Source organism: Alligator sinensis, unplaced genomic scaffold (genome assembly GCF_000455745.1).
Source record: "Alligator sinensis unplaced genomic scaffold, ASM45574v1 scaffold1242_1, whole genome shotgun sequence".
Taxonomy (NCBI): Eukaryota; Metazoa; Chordata; order Crocodylia; family Alligatoridae; genus Alligator; species Alligator sinensis.
The window spans coordinates 344,235-368,007 of NW_005842833.1; the positions used below are offsets into that span (position 1 = coordinate 344,235).

General features: G+C 51.2%; 1 protein-coding gene across 2 annotated transcripts in view; it reads left to right on the forward strand.

Moving 5' to 3' along the window:
• Positions 1-23,773, forward strand: part of ITGA11 (integrin subunit alpha 11) — a 146,818-nt gene that overhangs the window by 10,758 nt on the left and 112,287 nt on the right. For both annotated transcript variants that reach the window (XM_014525567.2, XM_006035413.3), the window contains exon 2: positions 9,444-9,555. In XM_014525567.2, coding sequence (XP_014381053.1) covers positions 9,444-9,555 — 112 coding nt within the window. The remainder of the gene's footprint in view (positions 1-9,443; positions 9,556-23,773) is intronic.

Below are 23,773 nucleotides of genomic sequence, written 5' to 3' on the forward strand. Positions count from 1 at the left end.
ACCCGCAGCATCCTTATGGGCTCGGCAGTGCTATGTTGGCTAGCACTATGGAAGAAAGAGACTTGGGGGTCATCTTTGACCACAAGATGAACATGAGCCTGCAATGCGATGCGGCAGCTAGTAAAGCGACCAAAACGCTGGCTTGCATCCATAGATGCTTCTCAAGCAAATCCCGGGACGTCATTCTCCCCCTGTACTCGGCCTTGGTGAGGCCGCAGCTGGAGTACTGTGTCCAGTTTTGGGCTCCACAATTCAAAAAGGAAGTGGAGAAGCTTGAGAGAGTCCAGAGAAGAGCCACGCGCATGATCAGAGGTCAGGGAAACAGACCCTACGATGACAGGCTGAGAGCCCTGGGGCTCTTTAGCCTCGAAAAGCGCAGGCTCAGGGGTGATCTGATGGCCACCTACAAGTTTATCAGGGGTGACCACCAGCATCTGGGGGAACGTTTGTTCACCAGAGCACCCCAAGGGATGACGAGGTCGAATGGTCACAAACTACTTCAAGATCGTTTCAGGCTGGACATAAGGAAGAACTTCTTTACTGTCCGAGCCCCCAAGGTCTGGAACAGCCTGCCACCGGAGGTGGTTCAAGCGCCTTCATTGAACACCTTCAAGATGAAACTGGATGCTTATCTTGCTGGGATCCTATGACCCCAGCTGACTTCCTGCCCTTTGGGCGGGGGGCTGGACTCGATGATCTTCCGAGGTCCCTTCCAGCCCTGATGTCTATGAAATCTATGAACCAAAATCACTCGCACGCTGGTATTCCCCAGTGCCTCCCGCTGTTCCCTGGCAGCACTGTACATTTTTGGCTGTACATCACCAGAAAAAAATGACAGAGCAGCTCAGATCACTCCCACAGTGCATGGTCTAGGAGCTTACATAGGCATGTGCACACCAAGGACACCTGAACTTAGGCCTGGCATTTCAGTGCAGCCGCCCGCACCCAGGCTAGACTCCCTGGGATGCTTGAGCCTGGAGGCCAATCGTCCAAGCCAAGTCTGCCATGAAGGTGTGCCATACACATACCCCTAGCGCCTTCCAGCTCTGCCGGTGTCCCTGGCTCAGCATCCCCTTCAGGCAGCACGCGGTAGGCAGCTTGGAAAATGCCTTTCATCCTCGGAGGAGCTGCATTTTAGTGGGGGAGCCCCTGACCAGACAAATATAACATAGCAGTGTCTGCTGGGACTGTAGCCTGGAGGAGTGTATATTTAAAATGGTCATTATCTGGGGACTGAGCGGGCTATGGTTGTGAAACACTTAATGGAAAAGGGTTAAGTTGTGAAACACTTAATGGAAAAGGATTAAGTCCTCCTTTGGTCCAGCTTTGTGCTGAATAGTATCACTTAATGCAAGCTTTATACCACCTTGTCTCTTCTCTTTGTAATCAGGCCAAGGCTCTTTTCCTGTGATGAAGACCAGGCATCATCTTGGTCATTTTTTCTTTCCTTGAAAAGGATGCGGTAGGACAACAATTATATACAGGAGCTTAACTGCTAGTCAAAACAGCCAGTGCAATGCCTGCCAGAAAGGTAATTAACTGTCACAGCGACTTCTTCTGGCTTCCTAATTCCAGGGACCTATTTGTGTATGTGTTCCCTTTGCCAAAAGCACCCCAGCCCTGAAGTGTTTCGGCCACAGCTGTGCTTGTTGCAGCACTCTGAAAACTGTTTGGACAACAGTTGCACACTTCCAGTGCAGACAAGGGGGAAAGAAACACTTAATCTCAGACCCTGGCTTGAACTCACGGGCTCCTGTGCTGGCTACCAAGGTCCCTTTGGAGCACGTGGGAGCAACGCAGCATGTCCTATTTCGGTCTCATCCTCTCTTTCTGGCGTGGTTGGGCATGACCCCTAAGCCAGCAGCCATGAGGGCAAACCCTACAGCCTCACCCCCAGGCCTCTCCTGGAAGAGGGCTAACTGCAGAAAGAGGGGATCCTGCTTCTGGTGGGGGGTGAGGCTTGTTGGGAATGACACATGTTGGCTCCAGTATTGATAAAACCTTACATGTACCTCACAGCATTGGAGGGTTTCTCCCTCCCGCACTGCCAGTTCCTGAAATGTCATGACAATTGTAAGTTTTGATGCCTTCTGGTTGTGCAAGAAGGGCTTGAAAACATGTTGCCTTAAGAGTTCAGGCACCAAAAAGTAAAGATAAAACCAAAAACATTGGTTGGGCTTTTTCCCTCCCAAATATCATAATTTTTTAAGTCGCTCTCACTCTTTTTAAAGGACCTGGCTAATGACTGAAGGCAAGTGGTTGGTAATACTTCATCTCCTGCTGGTGTTTCCAAGGGATCGTTTGATGGGAGGAGTTTTTTCCCCCCCTCCCAGAGCTAAGAGTAAAATGGAAATGGAGGCAATTTGATTACAAGTTGGTCTTGTTCATTATGATTTTGTGGCAGCCCTTCTGGGGTGTGGGGAGGGGAAGAGGCTGACCCGGTGTCTTATCTCTTGCTTGCTCTGCTGGGGACACAGCAAGCCAAAGCACGTTGTCTCAGTTCACACATGTGCACTAACCTGCCCATTCTACACTTCTCTAATAGGTTTGGTCTAGGCCCTGGAGCTTGAGAGAAACATTACCAATATCTATTTATTTTTCCTCTTTGCCTTTTACGAATAGTCATGATGGGTTATTCCTAGGATCCCATCTTTCCTGGAGGACTGATGATCACTTCAGGACCGTACTATGGCCGTGCATCAGCCTGCCCACTTGAGGACTTTTGCCTTTGTTTAACGTTTCTTTGGAAAACATTCAGGCTAAGTACAGAAAGGCAAAAAGCCCAAGGCTGAATTGATTCAGTTTTTGCAGGTTAGTCTAAGCTGCACAGAATAAATTGAAACAGAAGCAAACAGACATTTACCTGTGAATCAGGAAATACAGCCACTTGCCTGCAGTGGCTCAGGCCAGAAGCCAGGGGGCGCTGGAGAATGGCTCTCTGGTTGTGTGCTCACTTCCTCTTCCTGCTGCCCCCAAGGTCTCTGGGATTTGCAGTCCAGAATCACAGCAGCAGGACTCTGCAAGGTTGCTCATCACTTCTTCATCCTGCTTCCAGGTGCCTCTGGGTTTTGTAGTCCACAGTCGCAGCCAGCAGTAAGTATGAGCAGGGGAAGGGGAGTCTAACCCCCCTCCCTGGTCCCAGACCCCGGCCAGAGTCTGCCAGGGGGCAGTTCCCTCCCCTGCCCCCCTGCAGACTGGGCTGCATCCCCAGCCAGGTTGCCCACCCGCCTCGTCAGCCAGCTCTCACTGCTCCAGCTAGGGAGCAGAGGGGTGCGGCCAACCCTTCTCTGCTGGAGCAGACAGCACAGCCCAGCCTAGGGCTGCAAAGCATGCTGGGATGCTAGGGGACTGTGATTTAACTTGAACCAGGAAGGCGTCTGGGACAGAAGTTCCATAACCGGTGTGATCTAAATGAGTTAAGCCTGATACTACATTCAACCAGGTATATCTTAAACCAGTTTCAGCCATTTTGAAACTGGTTTATGTGCACTGAGTTTCTGTTCTGTTGCAGGTGTAAACCAGTTTCTGATTACTTAAACTAGATTATGTGTAACTTCTGCCCCTAGCCTCAAGCAGGGTTATAAGATCTTCATGCTGCGGGTAGAGGGAGCTGAGGGGCCGTGTTGGTCTGAAGCCAGACAGAAGGCAGGACAGGGTGGCACCTCAGAGACCGGCTCAGAGAGGCATGAGTTTTCATAGGCGCCTGCATTTGTAGGCTGTTTCCTAGGCAAGCTTATGCCTCTCTGAATCATTTAGGGCTGGGTGACACCTCAGCCTCTATAGATGGGGACCAAGGATGGACCCTGGATCCTCTTGCCCAGGCAGAGCACATGGCCTGTAAAGTTACCTGGAGGATGCAATTGCCTCGTGGAATGGAAAATTGTGCTGCACTGAATGAAAACCCCAGTGCTCCTGTTCCCTAACAGGCTAAACTCCTGCCTCCATCAAGAATGAGACTGTTACTGATGCAGTCGCCTTTCTAGCGCAAAGCTAGAGCTAGTATCAAGAGCTAAACTTGGTGTTCATACAGGTAGAGTATGAGCAGAGAGACAAACTATCCTGAGCTAAGGTGGGGAGGGGAGACGGCACGTCAGATGTCCTCTGTGTTTTGTGCACCTAGCAAGTGCACGTGCAACTGAGATGACTTTGCTCTGACTCCATCAGGAGCGAGCTGCCCTGTTGGGCTCCCACTTGCTATGGGAGAGCAGACACATGAAACGGGTGTTATAAAACAGTCTATTTCCTCCCTCCCTGGACTTTAGCTCTATTCGGTTCGTCATCGAGTTATCATGGCCTGAGTCTCCAGAATCGGATACAAGTGTGAAATGGGAGTAACCGGATGGAAATCAGAAAGCCCACCCCAATGTTAGCCACTGAGTGGACAGCAAGAATCACCGGTGGGGACTTCCAGAGCTGCTCAGGGACCTCTGGTAGCCTAACTTGCATTTAAAATACCACAGGTAGCTTTGAAAATCAGCCATTACATCTGCTTCTCTTTGTCAGACTCAAGCCAGTTCTTCTCCATTTTGTACCTGTTTAATCCACCGAAGAGAACAGGGTTCACCATCATAAAGGGTGTCAGGGTTAGGCCCACTATACCTTAGCCGAGCTAGATCAGTCTCTATAGGCTCATTCAGCATGTTGGTTCTCCGTGATAACCTTCAGCTGTCCCCCGAATACGATGATGCCTTGATTGCTTCCAGCCGGTATTGGTTAAGCTGCCGTCGGTTTTAGTTACGCCGGGTGGTGGTCGGGATGTGTTTTTGTTACATGAGTCAGTCTTGCCACAAGCTATGTTGCATGTGACCTTCACGTCTCATCTTCTCTGCTTTCTAGAATTTCTTCGGTAGGATTTTAAAGGGTCTCACCTCTGCTTTCCTTGGCTCGGCTCCGGGGTTTCTCTGCTGAGGAAGCCAGCATTGCAGCTCTGTTCCTATGGTAACAAAGAATTGGATTTGCTCCTAATATTACTACCTGTAAAAATGCTTTCCATCCCGCATGTTTGTCTGGGACGCTCCCCTCCCAGGCTCTCCTGATGACGATCTCTTATAGCCCATAAAATTAAAAATCATGAGTCCCACGGAGCAGCCCGCGGCCAAGGGGTTGCCGTTTAAAATGTTTATTTGCCAACAGTTACCACATCACAGATCAACTATTTCCCATCCTCTGAGGAAGGAGATAGAGGCACATCTCAGCTAGGCAGTGTCCACATCTTCAGGGCTCCCTGTCTCTTCTGGATCCCTGCACAAATCCTATGATCAGCTCGTGTCTAACTGGAGGATGTTTATGGGGAAGAGCATATAGTCCATGAGGCAAGTGCAAGTCCAAGTTCATAGGCAGACAAGGTTCCTTGGGTGAATTTGATATCTTTTATTAGACCGACCCAAGTGGTTGGAGAATAGTTATTAAGCAAGCTTTCGGGTTTAAGCCAAGAGGTGCTGTATTATGCCTTTAGGAACAGATTCAAGCAATCCTGGCTGAGACATATCAAGTTGAGCATCGGTCGTAGCCTAGACAGCCGAAACCCATACTTGCAAACTAATGCACCTTGTCCTTGCATGTCTGAGGCTGTTGTGAGCGTGAGAAGAAGGCACCCCACAGCAGCCGACACAAGAAAGAAGAGTAATGGCCAAGCCCAACACTCTGCAACTTGATGAGAGATGGGAAGAAATCTACTTACAGCCTCCGCAGGTCTACAGACAGGTCTCTAGCATCTCATGGTCATCGGTCATTTTATCACCATAGAAACTGAATCTTCTTCCTACGGCCTCTGTGCAGGTCACAGGCTGATCAGGGCAGAGAGGTTGGAGTGAAGGCCGTGGGAATTACCTTTCAGATAATCTTAGCCGTGGAAAGGAAGTTAACAAAACTGCATTTCATTAGCATGGGCAGCACAGCTTCCAACAGAAAGGTGCTGCCAGTCTGCATGAATACGGGGCTGGCAGGTCTTCCCTGGCCCTCACTGTCCAGAAGGATGTAAATCCAGGGCGCAAGTTGTGCCATTAAATTAATCATCATCTCTCCAAGAACCGGAAAATTCTTACTGGCCAAAACTCAACTAGAGGTGATTTGGGTAAATCTGATATCTTTTAATAGACCAACTCAAATAGTTGGTCTAATAAAAGATATCACATTTACCCAAAGAACCTTGACTGCCTGGTCCTTAGACCAACACGGCTACGACCTACACCTCTAGCAGTGATTTGGCATTTATTCTTTCCCAGACACTTACCCGACCTCTGTGGGCACAGGTATAATCCTCACGAAGACGGGAGTTCAGATAAGCCACTATTAGCTTTGCTGCCCCTCACTCAAACCAGACCTAAGAACTGAGATTTCTTAGGGGCCTTTATGGTTTGAGCCACCTAAGTTTCACTGGTACACGTACACTGGGGCTGTATCTTTCAGCCACAAAGTTGCTGCTATTTAAGGACTTATTTAATCCATGTAAACCGTGGACCCTTAACACCTCTGTCTCCTGAGAGGGAGCTGCAGTTGAAACCCATAGAACTGATTTGAAATAATCCGGTCTTGGCTTTCATTGCTTGTAATATTTAGCAAGCAGCGCTCCCCTCCTGTGCTGTCCTGGCTTGGATTGCAGATGTGTGCTGCTGCAAGCGGCAGACGTGAAAAGCAAAAAACCCCCCAGAAGATTTGACATGACTCCATCATATTTTATGCATTGTGGTGAAAATGTTCACATTTTTCCTATACTTCATCTTCTTTCTCCCAGTCCCTATTAAATGCATGTGAGCTTTGAGTTGAGCGTGAACAGCTGATCCCGATCAGAAAGCCCATCTGTCTGTCAAGCATTTATCCTATTCAAAAACTGTACTTTCCTGTAGCTCGATGTTGCTGATAACAGCATATCTTTACAAATGCTAAAGACTTCTAAACATGCAACTCCTCGAGGAGAAGATTACTAGACGTACCAAGCCAAGACAGGTTCGGGAGCAGTCCAGCATTGGATTACCTTTGGGCTGTATAAATATCTTCTGTTGTATACACCATTGTGCATTTGCTCGGAAAAGAAATGGCCATAAATATGTATGTGTATATAAAAACTCAAGCTGGCTCCCAGCTTTTGGGATTACAAGAAACATCCCTCGGCTTTTGCAGGGATATCCAGAAATCTACTTGCTCTTTCTGTACCGAGGCAAATGTGGAGGGTACTGCAGCACAGCAGAAATCAAGCCGGGCTCATTCATTTCTTTCACCGCAATTAAAATTCTTGAACTGCATCAAGATAGTTCCATCGTTGCTCTGCCCGGGCTCGGCACTGCATGCGCGCAAGAGGGAACTCTTCACGTCCCGCTGGCAGCCCCTCGGCTTTCTGTTTACATTCCAGCTCTCCTGAGCTCATCGGCAGCAACGAAATACGTCCCTAAAAACACCCTATCGCGCACCAAAAAATGCAGTGTTTTGATTGACTTCGGTGACCACAGAATACCGTTCATACAAAAATGCATGAGCCTCTCTGTAACCCTGTCTGCCTTAGACGATCAAATTGGTGAAGGTGCATTTATCAATGCAAAGAGCCTGCTTCCTCTCATCGGTTGAGGTGCTTACGGGGGTGTGAGATGCCTGCAGCGCGGGTCTATTAGAAGTAGTCGCTCCGGGCTGCATAATGACTTGCCCGAAACGTCTGTGCAAGGGGAGTTAGTGGCTACGTGGATGTTGGGCCTGGGTGCCTGGAGGTAAATGCATTGAACACCTAAATGCGTCCTCCCTCAAAAGTAGGTGACCAGAAATGAATGCAGCGTGGCAAAGGAAGGGCTGGTTGTTGTTGGCTCCCGATGTATTAATCGCAGGGCAGCTGAGGCATTGCAAGGGGTGCGAGGTTCAGGCTAGTAGAGCCAGCAGCAAGCTGCCCCAGAGCAAGAAGGAATTTGGCCTCAAAGGGTGTCTGAAGCACATTCAGGTCCCTGAAGGGTGATGACAGAGAGGATGGAGATGGGCTTCTCTCTGTGGGCAGGGGAGAGGACTAGGAGCAGCGGCTTGCAGCTTTAGCAGGAGAAATCTAGGCTGGAGATAAGGCTTTAAGGGTGGTCAAGCCACGGGACAGGCTGCCTAGAGACACCGCGGGATCTCCATCCTTGAAAGGGATTGAGACATTTGGCAGGGATGATCTTGCCTTGAGCAGGGGGCTGGATTAGATGAGGTCCCTTCAAGCCCCATTTTCATAGGACTTGGGGAAGGGAAAGATGCGTCTCGCATGGTCCCATGCTCAGGGCTGTTGGTTTAAAGACATGGTCAGACCACTTGCCTTTCAAACCCCATGAGGTGTGAGCCCCAATGGTCACATGTTTGCAGTGTTTTCCATCCCCAGGTTGGGGTGTCCTTCAACCAGGGAGAGATCCAGTATTGGGGCTCCTTGCTGTTGAGCTCGAGCGCTCCCTTTCCTACCCTCCACCCCTTGCAACACCGGTAGCTCCACCAGATAGGTAGGAGAGTGCCACAGAGATCTTGTGAAGTCCAGGTGATGACTGCGGCACACGGTCTGGTCATGAAGACCAGATTGAATAGATGGGACATCCATCTGCTAATCCTGGTAGAGCACCAGTCAATATTCAGAAGGAGCTGGCTCGCTCTTACACTGCTTGTGAGCGGGAGGATATTAGGGGGGACTCCTTTTGTTAGATGCTCCTGGCAGCTGTGGCTCCACAAACAACTTTCTCATAACTTTGCTTATCCTGGGCAAGGATGGCTCTGCAGCATAGATGCTCCTAGAAATGGTATCAGTGCTCAAAAGGGTTAAGCCCCTGAAGCCTGCGGATGGGCTGGAGAGCAGAAACAGGTGTCTTCCTTCAGATTTGCACAGCTGTGACCTTTTCCACCCTCAACAAGCGGGTTTAAAAATAGTTCAAGCCCGGGTCAGCCAGCAGTCTAGTGGCGTGTCCCACGCCGGGGAGCCGAGGGCAGCACTCGAACTCGGTCCCTCGATGCGCAGGCTGGTACGGGGTGAGAAATGAATGGTAGCTCAGTTTGTGGGCCAGGGATGTCGCCCTGCTGCATTATGAAGGTTTCCTGGCAAAGGGAGAAGTCTGCAAATGCAGAGCACTCGTATCTCTCCCTTTCTTCAGCGAAAGAAAGGATCAGACGTGCGAGCTGGGACTTGTGCACCCCTGTAAATCTGCTTCCCCCTTACTTATCACCTCCGGTCCAGTACCCCATGGGCTCATGGGGGCAGCTCGGCCCTTATGGAGCGGATGCAGCTGCCTGACAAAAGACATGCCGAGCAGGACGTATATTAAGACTCCAACCCCTGGACAGTGTTTCCCCCACATCTGTCCTCCTGATGCGGGTTCAGAATAGACCCGCACTTAGCACCCACGTGGCTTTGCCCGTCAAGCAAAGTAAGGGATGTCCCCGGTCCCAGATGTTGCCCCACTCCCCCATTCGCTCGGATTGATGAGATGTGTTTTCTTTTTCTCCGACATCAGGATTCTGCGACACCTTCAACATCGACACCAAAAGGCCCAAGATCATACCGGGCTCCAAAGAAGCGTATTTCGGCTACACGGTGCAGCAGCATGACATCGCTGGGAAGAAATGGTAAGCGAGCGTCAGCGGTGGCAAAGCGCTGCCATGGTTTTCTCCAAGAACCGCGGGGTTGAAAGACGGCTCGCGGGGCATCCAGCCCGTGCCCCAGTGTGCGTGGTGTCATCCTCGTAACCAGTCCAGGCACCGTGCTTGTCCCCTCTCTCTGCTGCCGTTGCTTTGGAGGAGGCGGCTTTGGGAAATCTGGTTGTAGAGACTGTTGCTCTCCAACAACTATTCCAATGGAGACAGGAAAGCTGACTTGCTGACAGTATGTCATTAAACCTGAAAGTCAAGCTGTTGCTCTCTGTCTGGTTGGTCTGGATCCAGAGGAAGCTCTCTGGGGTTTTGCCTTGCTGTACCAGAGCCCAGAACTGAATCCATAAGGAGGCATTTGCTCGGAGTGAGGGTCTATTTAATCTTTGCAATCTCAGTGGCTGCAATGCAGGGCCAGGAGCCTGGTGCCTGCACAGACCTTTGCTGAACCCAAACTCCTCCAGGACACAGGGGTGAAGCAAGGAGGGGACTGCTTACGGCACCGGGCTGTGAGGCTTCGCTCTTTGTTGTTCCCGAGCATTGTTGAAGTCCAAGGTACCGCCGAAGGGGGACATGATTATCGTGGGAGGGTCTCTCACAGAGACCTTCTTCTCGAACCACAGGAAGCAGCTGCAGCAGTGTCTGGACCCTGCAATGCTGACGTGTTTTGCATGGTCGCTGGGCAAAGCAGGGCGGGTTCAGCTCCCATGAACATGACCTTGACTTCCCTCCAGGCAACTTCACCCTCCCTTTAGCGCCATATCCCCCACTGCGCACGGAGGATCCCATCTTCTTGCTGCACCCTTCCCTGCTTCCTACACCCCTAAGCTCTGTCTCAATCCCCCCAACACAGTCCCCGTACTTCTTCATGCCTCACCTACCCATCCCCTGGCCTCCTTGCCAACCCGTAAGCATCTACGCTGCCTGATCCCTGGTCCAGTGCATCTTAAACCTGAGCCAGTTTCTTGCTCCCAGGTGCTCTCCGTGGGCCACGCTTCCAGAGCCTCCTTTTCCGGGTGGTGAAAAAAATCCATGTTTTAGTCCTTAATTAGGCAGCCACCTGTTCCTACCCACCTGTTCTTGTGTCAGCCCAGCCCTTTCAGCTTTCACTGCTCCTCTCCCTCCGTGCTGCACGCGCAGTAGTCACAGTCCCGCTCAGCCTTGCTTGCTGCCTTGCGGGGTCTCTCTGTGGCCCAGCGCGTTGGGGGGACTTCACCTGGACAGAGCACCGCACGAATGTGGTTATATCACTTCTGGTGCCAGAATGAGCTCACAACTAGCTCGGCCATCTGTGCACGGCCCTGATGTACTGTGCAGATGTACACCTGTGTCTCCATTTACCATCATCCTGGGAGCCCTCCCCTGACCGTAAAGACACCTGCCCATAACACGTGGCCAGACCTCTCATAGCATCATAGACAAGGAGGGTTGAGGGGACCTCAGAAGGTCACATCTAGTCCAACCCTGCTCACAGCAGGACCAGCCCCACCTACATCATCCCAGATGAGGCTTTGTCTACCTGGGTCTTAAACACCTGCAAGGATGGAGATTCCCCGACCTCTCTACGTAACCTCTCCCGCTTTACTACACACCTCCAGTGCTTCACCACACTCGTAGTGAGAAAGATTTTCCTAATATCCAACCTCAACTTCCCTTGCTGCAACTTGAGCCCATTGCTCCTTCGGTCATCTGCCCCCACTGAGAACAGCCCAGCTCCATCCTCTTTGCAGCCCCCCAGCAGGGAGGTGAAGGCTGCTATTCAATCCCCCTCCGTCTTCTCTTCTGCAGACTAATTTGGGCTCCACAATTCAAAAAGGATGTGGAGAAGCTTGAGAGAGTCCAGAGAAGAGCCACGCGCATGATCAGAGGTCAGGGAAGCAGACCCTACGATGACAGGCTGAGAGCCCTGGGGCTCTTTAGCCTGAAAAAGCGCAGGCTCAGGGGTGATCTGATGGCCACCTACAAGTTAATCAGGGGTGACCACGGGGGAATGTCTGTTCACCAGGGCGCCCCAAGGGATGACGAGGTCGAATGGTCACAAACTACTTCAAGATCGTTTCAGGCTGGACATAAGGAAGAACTTCTTTACTGTCCGAGCCCCCAAGGTCTGGAACAGCCTGCCACCGGAGGTGGTTCAAGCACCTTCATTGAACACCTTCAAGATGAAACTGGATGCTTATCTTGCTGGGATCCTATGACCCCAGCTGACTTCCTGTCCTTTGGGCGGGGGGCTGGACTCGATGATCTTCCGAGGTCCCTTCCAGCCCTGATGTCTATGAAATCTATGAAATCATCCCCATTCCCTTGGCCTCTCCTCACCAGTCCTGTCCCCCAGCCCCACAACCATTTTCATCACCTTCCTCTGGCCTCTTTCCAATGTGTCCACATACTTTCTGTAGTGGGGGCCCACAACTGGACTCAGTACTCCAGATGTGGCCTCCCCGGTGCTGAATCGAGGAGAATAATCATTTCCCTTGACCTTCTGGCACCGCTCCTACCAATGCAGCCCAGTATACCATTAGCCTTCTTGGCAACCAGGGTACACTGCTGGCTCGTGTTCAGCTCCTTGTCCCCTGCAACCCACTGTAACTCTCCTGGATTCCCTGCTACGGCGTGGCCTGGCGTGGCTCCGTCATTTTAGACTCCACCAAGCTGCTTTTGTGTCCAGCAATTCATGCACATCCAGACAGCCACGGTGCGGTGCCTTAGCCAGACTTCCCTTTGGATTCCCCTGCTTTTGTCATCGCCGCCCCAACACACTTAGACGTGGTTCCTTTCTTGTTTAATTTAAGGCTCGTGTGATCTGCCCAGACGCACTGTGCTGTGGCCAGGGACGAGGCTGCAGCTGGACGTCTTCCCTGGTTTCTGTAAGGCCAGAGCGATGGCGTGTTCTTCCCAAAAACTGCTGTGTCCCACTTTAATTACAGCCTGAGCTGCTGGCACTGGGAGGGGAGGGAAAAAAGGCTCATTATAAACAGCACAGGGCAAATCTGTGTTAACTGAGAGGGGGAAAGGCCCAAATCTGAGCAAAGGGAAGCCACTTGCAGCTCTGGAGCACCTCGCTGGGAGGGTTTGCTCACAGAGAGCTTAGCGGGGAATAAAGCTGTGGAGTTTCTGCTCTGAGGGTCCTAGCTTCCCTTCGCCTCTCACGGCTGGGCCGCGGGTTGAGCTGGCTATCAAATCTAGATCCAGAGAATTAAACCCACCTTCCCTTGGAGCATTTGCCCCTGTGGGCTGGTTGGGAATCTGGAAGGTAGCATGTTGGCTGTGGCAGGTTGTAAAGACAAATATATATTTAAAGGTGTCCGTTGAACTTCAGTCATCGCTACGACTTTGCAAACGGAGGGTCTGGGCACTTTCCCGCTGGACCCCAGATTGGCTTTTGTCCTAGGCTGACATTTGCATCACTGACTTGTGATTTTATTTTTTGCATGCCAGCTTGAAGGGCCTTACAGACCTGATCTCCAGAGAGCGGCTGCTCTGTCCCTTCTCAAAGCATAGCCTGCAAGAGTTCACCTCAAAGAGGTGGCCTGATTTTTCAGCACTGCAAAGTACCCTTCAAGTCCCTGGCAGGGGCACTGAATCTGGGGTGATGGGCACCTCCAGCCCTACCCCTGGGCATGAAGGGCCTGTCTCTTTTTCCTGCTTTTTTGTCTCACTTTATGGATTGTGAGAAAATCCCTTTCCAACTTGAGGCCTTTTTTCCATCTGGGACAGCAGTGACTTGCACATCCCTAGCAGACGCTCCAAGTGCTTCATTTAAGCGATCGTCCACCGCTTCTGTCTGCTGGCTGCCAGCACGAGGCAATGCAAGCAAATGAATGGAGCAGAGCTGAGTGCTGCCAGCTGTTGCTGTTTGCTGACGACCAGTAAGTGAAATCTCAGTCTCCTTGGGGTCCAGCGAATGCAGAACCTGCTAAACCAGCTCACGCTGGCTGTTCAGTTCGTTTGTTAACCGCATGCTTGAAATGAGTCGTATATTGGGGGGCAGTCGCTGAGGACCCTCAATAGCATTTCCCGGGAGTTTTGGTGACATTTGCAATGGCTCAGAGCAGTCAGGGGTGTTTGCACTTGGAGTCTGTGTTACCAGACCGCTTCTGAAGCCGGCGTTGCGCTCGGAGCTGTTTGCAGAGGGGGAAATTCAACCTGTGGATGGACTCTCTAAGAGTTGCATTCTCTGATGGTTTGGGATTTGTTCTGTGATTTGGAGGTTTGAGCCACCTTAGCTGATTGGGTCAGGGAAATTTCAAAGAGGTAGCACCAAAGGATGGATCCAGGTATCTACCCCCAGATCCTTGCATATGCATATGAATAAGGGTCCGTACTCAGTGGCCTCTTTCCCCAGCACAAGTCCTGGGGAAGCCTGTCCGTGTGAGCGCTCATAAGAAAGCCAAGACTGTGAAATGGTCAAATGGGCACCACGAATGACTTGGTACTAGCAGCACGGCTCATGTTGTGGAGCATGCAGGGGCTGACTGCTGTCACTACAACATTGTGCACGTAACACCTTCTAGTGACCTTGCTGCCACGTGCAGGAGCTCTGCTTCAGTCCCAATGTCACCAGCATTTACTTAGCCATCATCTCAGGAAACCTGATTTGAGCTAGGCTCAGATGCCCTGCAGTTCAGTGTCCAGCATTCAAACAGGTTCCTTCTTGCCTGTTTCTGATGAAGCCAAACCTGAGTCTGGTTCACAGCCTGTCATTTATTTAACCACCCCGGTCTCCTTCTGTAAGCGAGCCAGCAATGCTAATAAAACTTAGAAGCATGATCCACCTCTGGCAGGACACAGCAATCCACTGCACACTGCTGATCTTTGATCATGATTTAAGTCCTCATGATTGATACCCAAATGATGTATGGCTAGCTATTGCACCTCCGACTACAGCTCTCTGTCATTGCTGGGTGTACCCCCAGCTTTGCAGGAGAATGCAGCAAGGGTTTTTTTGTATAGGGAGAATTAAAAAAGCACCTGACTTGAAATCTGGTTTGTGATGACCTGGAGCAGGAGATGTAACCTGTTGGCATTTACCTCCATCCTTTGCTGGATGGTGTGTGTGGTGGGGGAGAGGTAGCAAGAAACATCTGCCATCTATCATCGCAGCCATAGTATCCCCGCAGCTATTTATTTTCAGGCTGTAATCCTCACCCCAAAGTGCCAGTCAAACTGGAGATGGGCCAGGGCCCCTGGACCCTACTGGGACACCAGCTTGATCCTACCAGTGGTGCAAGGGTGGCTGTACACCGTGCAAGTCCAATTGCTGTTCTCGAGCACTCCCAGACAATCGACCTGCATCTCCTTGCCACAGCTGGAAGACGCCAGTGGGCCACATCTGGTTTCCTGCTCTCTCTCCCTTCTCTTTGCTCCCACATGGCTTTTAAGGACAGAATTCAGTCCAAATATTGACTGCCTAATATTGTATCAAATGTCTTCAGCGTGTGACAGTGAAACAGCTCCGAGTGCCATTTCTGCCGATAGACGGGACCATAGCAGCGGGAGCTGTGCGCAGCTACATCTTTCAACAACGGGCGGGTCTCAGACTGGTGCAAAAGCTGGGAGCACGGTGCTGGGGTTTTGGGGCCCTGTTAGGTCCTGGTGAGGGAACTAAAGATGCTGGTAATGACTGATAAGGCCCTAATGGTGTGGGACCAGCCTCTCCTAGCAGGCTTGCTGTTTCCCCTGGTCCAGACTGCCACAGCTGCGATCAGCCGGTTCCCTCTTGGGATAAGAAGACGGCTGGCAGGGCTCTACCTGGGCTCCTCCAGCCTGGTCCCAAACCCCTTGGAGGCTCTGAGTTTTCAGTCACAGCCCCCTGTCTCACAGAGCTGAGGGTCTGACTCCCACTTGATCGAGTGGATGATAATTTTTAAGGCTGGTGGGGTTGAATTTAATTGCACTCATTTTATAGCTAGTGCTGTTGGCACACCGAGAGCTTGGGATTTAATTCTGAACTAAATACATAAAAAGATCACCTTTTTAAAGATGAAGCCCTATTTTCCTGCATCGATTGGAATAACAAGTTTATGCACTGGGATATCCAAGCACCAAGATCAGACCAGGGAGCAGGCACTTTTTCATCATCCCAAATAATTTCCAAGTTAGAAGGTGACCCAACAGAGCAGACCTATGTTTGGAGGCAATATCACCCCAGGCTTCAAGCCGATCGGCGGTGTCTTTTAAAGATGAAGCCCTATTTTCCTGCATCGATTGGAATAACAAGTTTATGCACTGGGATATCCAAGCACCAAGATCAGACCAGGGAGCAGGCACTTTTTCATCATCCCAAATAATTTCCAAGTTAGAAGGTGACCCAACAGAGCAGACCTATGTTTGGAGGCAATATCACCCCAGGCTTCAAGCCGATCGGCGGTGTCTTTGAAGGCAAAATCCCCCCAGGCTTCAAGCCGATCGGCGGTGTCTTGCCCACGCAGATGAGCATTGGTGCAAGCGATGCATTGTGATCCTTCGTGGTCTCCTGGTGCCACCGCTCAGGTAGTCACAGAGGGAAGCATTCCCCTGCACACCTACAGCCATCATTTAATTATTAGCTATTCACGTTCTCATTTTCAGAAACCACCTCCTGGTTTAAAGCCCAGCAGCTCATTTTAGCTTTCAGTGAAGTATTTCAGTCTCTTAGGCCCTAGGAAAAAAAAATGCTTTGGCAAGTGGAACGGGAGTGCAATTACTGCTAGATTCCTGGCTCCCATCCACCCTACATTTAGGTGACCAAAAGTCTTTGCCGTCTGAGTTGTTGGTCTTGGTTCATTTCCTAGAAAATGGGCATTGCATCGCAAAATTGCTGTAGCAGGCACAAACTGGCCCCTCTCTGTTTGTGGCCTGAGTAGAGGAGCCAAGTTGGGCATGGAAAATGAGCCCCCGCTTCAGCCCCAGACCCCTCAAGGGCAGGGCGAAGACATGAGGCAGGAGGCTCCGTTCTCCAGGGCTGGTCCTCAGATGCCTTATACAAACAATGCGCCTGAGCTTTTATGAAAAGCCAAGAGATTTGCTGTGAAATAAAGGGTGCAAGATAACATCCTCAAGCCAGTGGAAGGCTTTGCTTTGACTTGAGCCAGTTTCTATAAGAAGATGTCAGATGGGCCACTTCTGAGCTGAGAAAATTGTACTTGGAGTTGCAGCTTTCAGGGGTGAGATGAAGAGGCAGAAGTGGGAAGGGAGGTCACGGTAACACTCGCGACTGTTTTAGGGAGGGAATCATTTTTAGGATTAAATTTCAGGTGTTTAAAAGGCCAGAAACGGGTGCAGCGGAGCAACAGAAGCCAACAGCTTGCCGACATGTTGAAATCCAGACGCACGTTAGATGCACGGGGTATTGCTAGCGGGCCAACCTGTTCTGCAAGCAGTGTCCATCCACGGACCGCTCGCAAGAGTGATGACCATGGTTGCAGGGAAAACCATCTATGGCTGGGACAGGGTGGTGCAGGCAAAATCACTGGACAGAAACCACTGTTCCTAGCAGAGGACACCAGCCCATCGGCATGAAAATAAGGTGTTTCCAGAGAGCTGGGTCAGGCCCTGAAAAGGCCGGGGAAGGGAATTCCCTCCGTAAGGATGGATACCGAGGTCACCCCCCTCCTGTTGGGGATAAAGTCGGAGATCAACAACAGTTACCTGTACGTGCCTGAATACCGTAGCTTGAGTGTGCCTCCAGGGCTGGCGGTCAGGAAGGGCTTCACTGGACACAGGGCTTTATTCCTGGATGTCAAAACTGGCATAGAAATGCCAAATCAAAGCAGCTCTCCTGCCTCTGAGGGACAATCCCCCCTGCTACCCCATTGACACTTTCCCCTTGTACTGAAATGAGAAACACCCTTCTGCTTGGTCCCCCCATTTCAGGACCTTCTTCAGGCCTCCATCTCCCCCACATCAGCCGCCTCCTGCTCTTTCCCAGATGAGAGAGTTTGTCTTTCTTTCCAGCCAGGTCTATCAGTTGAATAGGACTGGGTGGACTTAGGGCCTTTGCCCCTGACGGGTCAGCCAACCTATTTATATATGCACCTATTGCAGGGAGCCTGGATAACTCGTGGGCAAGGGAATCCCATTATGTGGACAAATTGGAGAGAGTCCAGCGGAGGGCAACGAAAATAGTTGGGGGCTGAGGGACATGACTGGTGAGGAGAGGCTGAGGGAACTGGGTTTATTTAGTCGGTAGAAGAGAAGACCGAAGGGGATTGAATAGCAGCCTTCACCTCCCTGTAGGGTGGTTGCAAAGAGGATGGATCTGAACCGTTCTCAGTGGGGGTAGATGACACAAGGATCAATGGGCTCAAGCTGCAGCAAGGGAGGTTAAAGTTAGATATTAGGAAGAACTTTGTCACTAAAGGGTCATAAAACACTAGAACAGGTTACAGAGAGGTGGTAGAGTCTCCATCCTTGTAGGTTTTTAAGCCCCAACTAGACAAAGCCTTGGCTGGGATGATGTAGCTGGTCCTGCTTGAAGCAGGGGGTTGTACTAGGTGTGACCTCCTGAGGTCCCTTCTAACCCTCATTGTCTATGAGTCTATGTGATCTTGCTGCTGCTTGCTGCCATCACCTGAGAAATATTTAAAGCAGCTGGGATAAGTCCATGGAGGGGGTAGAAGGGAAGTCCTGGCTCTCCAGTTGGGTGCAGAGGTGTTCATGGTCCCCAGACTGCAGAGCAGAGTGGAGGGTGTTTGGTTTCTCCTGGGCCTCTGGGCTTTGCTGGCCTCCACATGGGCTAGGAAGGAATTCTTTCTCCTCCTGTTGCTCCAGGTGTCCTGGGGGCATTTTTTGCCTTCCTAGGAAGCAGTGAGTGCTGGCTGCAGCCAAGGCTGAGGATCATGTCTGAGCTGTGCTGATGCTCCACAGGTTCCTAGTTAGAAGATCTTGTGCTTCTACTGAGGGTCAGTCTCAATGGATCAGGAAGGACTTTTACCCCGTGGTCAAATTATGGAGAGTTTCTCCCTCTTCCTGCCATCTCCTCAGTGTATTTAACAAACTATTCCTGTCCGTAGAGGCAGGATATGGCCCATGTTCTTGTCCCCCTGCTGTCCCGGTGGCAAGTTACAGTGTTTTTGGTGGTTTCAGGTATTGAATCGAGTAGTTGGCAAGAGAGTTGTTTTAAGAAAAAACACATCTACAGGATGGTTTAGATGGGAATGATCCTACCTTGAGCAGGGCATCAAACTAGATGACCTCCTGAAGTCTCTTCCAGCCCTACTTGTCTGTGATTCAAGGAAAAGTTCCTGTTTCCCGAGACCCTCGTTCCCCAGTGCACACGTACAATGGCATCGCAAACCATCCAGCCCCAGATAACATACATTTTTAGCAGCTTAACTAATTCAGTGCAGTTGGCTGCCCTGATTCATGGCGTGCGGTGTCCCTCCTGCTGTTCTCGCCTTCCTTGGCTGAGCCTGGAGATGGCGCTTCCTTCACACGCACACCATGAAACAATGTGGATGCGCTTCTGCTGACACTTCATGGTCCTAGGCTTTTCCCTGGAGACAAACTCCAGGCTTCCCCTGGCTGGGATGGCGGCAAATATACCGCTAGCTGCTGAAAACCTCTGGCCTGGAGGTGAAGGAGCAGTTAACTGATAATAAGGACTGAGTTTCTTCCCCCCACCCCCATGTCCTGTAGTGTAGAGATTTATGCATCGTGATCTCTCTGAGCAGTGGAAATCTTTGTGGGGCCGATCCCCACCGTGACTGACAGTGTTTGTGTTATTCTGGAAGTGTGCCTGGCTCACGTTCACATGCTCTGCACTTGCTGAAGGCTAAAAGACCAGCATGTTGCTACCAAATGAGGGACATGTGTTTGCATGGCGGCACTCGTGTCTGGTGCAGATGTGTCTGGACAGCACCATGTCCTTATATGCCACACAATAGAGTCATCTCAGAATTGGTCTTTTAGGGCCTGATCCAACATTTATTAATGTGAGTGGAAAAATTCTTGTTCGTCTTAGTGGGATTTATCTGCATTCGCGAGGCATGGGCCTGGTCTAGTGGAAGGAGGGCAAGGGATCTGCACTGTGTCCTAGTCCTCCACGCCTGCTAAGGCTGTACAGCATTGACCCTTGGGGGCAGCTCTCACAACCCTGATTTCTACTATGCTGCCTCTGGTGTTATCATACCCGGACTCTGCATTTGAGAGCTAATACCCATAAACCCTTATAAAATAGGGACCGTCGTATGGACCCGCTCCACACTGCTGCGTGCCTACTTCATCGGGATGATACTTGCTCAGGTGGCCTCTTACAGTATCCCAGCAGTGATATATTGATATATATTGTATATTGATTCCCTGCTTCTCATCTCCTTGAATTACTTCAGAGGAGAACTCATGAATGTGATTGCAGCACTTTTGGGGCAGCAAGGAATATAGCCTGTCCCGGAGCTGAGGTTGTATCTGTGCCTTATTTCATACCTAAAGCCATCACCTGTTTCACCCCATGCACTGAACAGTAGTTTGGGTTCACTTCCAATCTGGCATTGACTTGTTACCAAGGGCTACTGGACTGTTAAGCACAATGTTCGGGTTCAGTCTAGCTATTCCTGTGTCGCTCCAGCTCTCTAGCAGCCAGCTCATACTGCAGTTTGCACTGTTGTCCTGGTCTCTGCATGAATAAAAATGGATTTCCTGAGGAGAAATAAAGACATGAAGGTATTTATATAAAAAGAAAATCAAGCCACCATGACTCACGTTGGTTAAAGTATAAATCACTGAACAAACAAACCAGGCCATAGCCTAAAACCGACAGACGGACAGCGCAGAGTAACTCTGTTGCTTGATAATAATGGCGCGGAGCCTCGGCCAATTCCACTAGGTCAGGAACTGGCAAGAGGGGATGAAATGGAAATGAAACCACAACGCGCTGGTGAGGCCGAACCCAGACAGCCCGCCTTGAACAACAGCCCCCAAAAGGTTCAGTGAGGTCTGCTGAAATACCAAACAGGGAATCTGAGCATGTTGGCATCTCTGCTGTTTTCTAAGTCTTTTAATGCTGCTTTTGGCCAGTTTGATGGTTTTTTAGAAGGATTTCCAACCTTATGTATGCATGCGTGTGTATGCAGATGTGTCTTCTGTGTGCAAACACGCAATATCCTGTATATACGTGTATCTATGGTGGGTCTATGTGTATCAAATGCATAGGACAGTTGGGGCTTTAATGCTGATCTTTCAGGGCTGCGAGCCAGTTATTACACACTTCGGGGGTTATAACTATAGCTCTGGTAGTGGAAAATTTGAGAAGGAAAAAAATACAGATTACTAAACTCCGAGGGGAGGGGGGAGGAATAGTTTAATTTGTACTGGTGTATTTGTGGGCTCAGCTTCTCTGCTCATTGTCTTTCCAGATCAGCAAGTGAAGGTCCAAGGTTTCCTCCTGGCAGCTTGCCTCGTCTTGGTTCGAGACGAACCCCTTTTTCCATTAAGCGTGCGAATGGAATAAACAGCAGTTGGCTAATGCGGTCCCCCACCGTAGCGTTGCACGGGAGCCACTCCTTAAATGCTGGAAGGCTCCAGTTTGCAAGGGAGGCAATTAGCAAGTGAAAGAAAATGAAGTGCCCAGCCACCGGCCTCACTGTGCCCTTGGGTGCGCCCAGACACCAGCCTCCGTGGACGTGGCTGGAGTGGCGTTAGCATTGCTACCTCCATCCCCTCTTTGCACTTGGTGTAAGGTGACTACACCACGTTAGGTGGAAGACGGGGTGGGATTTCATCCTTGAGAGTCAGAGTAATTAGGTGGTCATCCTGAAGTGATGCCTGTGTGGGGGGCTGTCCCATTGCACAGACCCCAGCGGACTAAATCTTCCAGCAGTGATGTGCCAGGAGTGGCTCACACCAGTGAAGACAGTATTTTGGGGCCTGGCTGACTGTGCATTGCTGAGGTCTGAACCCTCCCAGGTGCACAGGCTCACATGGGCTTCCCCCCATGCACACAGGCATGCTTGAGCCCTTCGGGAGCTTCGGGAGAAAGTTCTTGCCGGCCCTGGAAAGGAAGGGAAATGCTGGAGGGAGCAGGGAGCTTTTTGTAATCCAGCTGCAGTTTGGCTCTGAGATGGAAGTGCTTCAGTACAGCCAGAAGAGCAGCTTGCAGAGGTGAAGTTACCTTCTGCAGGGAGTATGCTCCAGACCAGGGCATGATTTCTTCTCAGTCTGAAGACGCAGCAAGACCAGTCTTTGTATTGGTACTTGAGACCTCTGCCAGGCTCTGCACAGACAGTAGGAAAGGGAGGATGCAAGGGACGTTGAGGTTGGATATTAGGAAAAACTTTCTCACGAGGAGGGTGGTGAAGCAGTGGAACAGGTTACCCAGAGAGGTGGTGGCATCTCCATGCTTGGAGGTTTTTAAGAACCGGATAAACAGAGCCTTAGCTGGGATGATGGAGTTGGGGCTGGTCCTGCTTGGAGCAGGGGGTTGGACTAGATGTGACCTCCTGAGGTCCCTTCCAACCCTCATTTTCTGTGATTGTCTGAATACAAAGGCACTGAGGACCTACGAGGGTCCATGACTGATCTGGGGCATGCTCTGCTGCACAGGGCCGACCTCCGTGCTCGCTGTGGAGGGGATGGACAAGGTCTCCCACCACCTCCAAATCAACTGCTTAGTCCCTCTCTGTCTTTGTCTCTGTTTTCTCTCTCCTCTGAGCCTCTCTGTCCACCTCCCCATCCTGTTTCGCATGCACAGGAGCCCTTCCCGGGGCTGCTACAAATGGTTGCTCCTCCTGGAAGGGCCCTTTAAACAAACCCGCAGCCCCTTGCAGCTGCTGCCCTGCAGTGCTGCACATTAGCCCGTTTCTCTCTTTCGTGCCTCATCTCAGCAAGTGACCTCTCGCAAGCAGCCGACTCCTAACAGAAAAGCAGCCCCTCGGCCAGACAGGCTGCGTGGGGAGGGGGTGGCGGGTGCGTGTGTTACTGTACTTCCATATGTGTTGATTAGATTTCCATCACTGCTCGGCGACGGCCGCCCCAGACAGATCTTTCCACTTTGCCACCTGAAACGTGTCTCAGACGGCAGGTGTCTGTGCGCACAAGGGGCTTCATGGCCCGATCGAGGGATCTGGGGGGGCTCTGCTCCGCTCTGCTCTGCCCAGCTGAGGGGTAGATGTCCGAGGTTCAAGGGGACGGCTGCAGCCCGGCCATGAGGGATGTCAGGAATATAGTCTGGGTAGGCAGCCCGCAAGCTGTCCCCAGCCAGCCTGGCAACTGGGGGGCACTGGTCTTGCTGGTGAAACTGAGAACAGCCCTGGGGCTGCTTCACACGACATGGGGGTCAGTTCTAAGGGCAGGGAAGGGGAAACCTCCCTTTCTGCTCTCTCGTGTGGCCTGGTCGGGTCAGGGTCTCCAGGGGGCAAACATGTAGGTGGGCACATGGGTCTCTGTATACCTTCAGGCACTCTATACTATACACTGTATACCTGTGAGCACGCTATATACCTGCAGGCTCTGCAGCTTGCCTCTGCCCTCCCTTAGATGATGCAGCTTTTCAGCTGTTGCCTCTGACAGCTCCCCGCAGCGATGCTCCCTCTCCTCGGCAGGGGAGCTCTCGTTGCAGCCCTGCGCCGAGCTCGGGAAGTGCACGTGATACACTCCAGGATAAATGTCAGCCTCTCTCTCCCCAGAAAACGGCCTCCCTTTCTTGATCCAAATGGGCAGGGTGAAGTCTGAACCTGTGGCACACAGGGGCCAAGTCTCTCTCTTTTCGTCTGCCCTGGCAGCATCGTGCAATATCCTGGTACCGAAAGTCGAAGGTTTATATCCCAGGCGGCGATTAACCTCAGCTCTTGAGCGAGGAGCAGCGAGCAATCTTGGAGGGCTGAAACTGAGGCTGAGGAAAATAGGGAAGAAAGAACAGCCCTTGGGAAATGAGTGGGAGCAAATGTGCAGCGGCCGGTGAAATGTCTCCTGTCTGCACCCAGCAGTGCTCAGCCCCGGTCTGGGGACCTTGCTGGGTGCAAGGGGCCTGTTGTCCTGCAGGGCTCCTGTACCTGGGGGTGGCTTCCCTTGGGCACATCCCCTCGCAGATGCTAAGGAGGGCGGTGCGGCTGGGGCCCCCGCCGTTCCTCGTGGCTGCTCGGGGAGCAGGCGTGAGGCTTGCCGCCGGAGCGCAGCAGAAAGGGAGCAGGGAGACGGGCAAAAACAATCTGCTCGGAAGATTTAAAGCCGTAATTGTGCTGATCTGGAAAAACAGTTCAGGGCCTGGCTAGTCCCTGCTGCT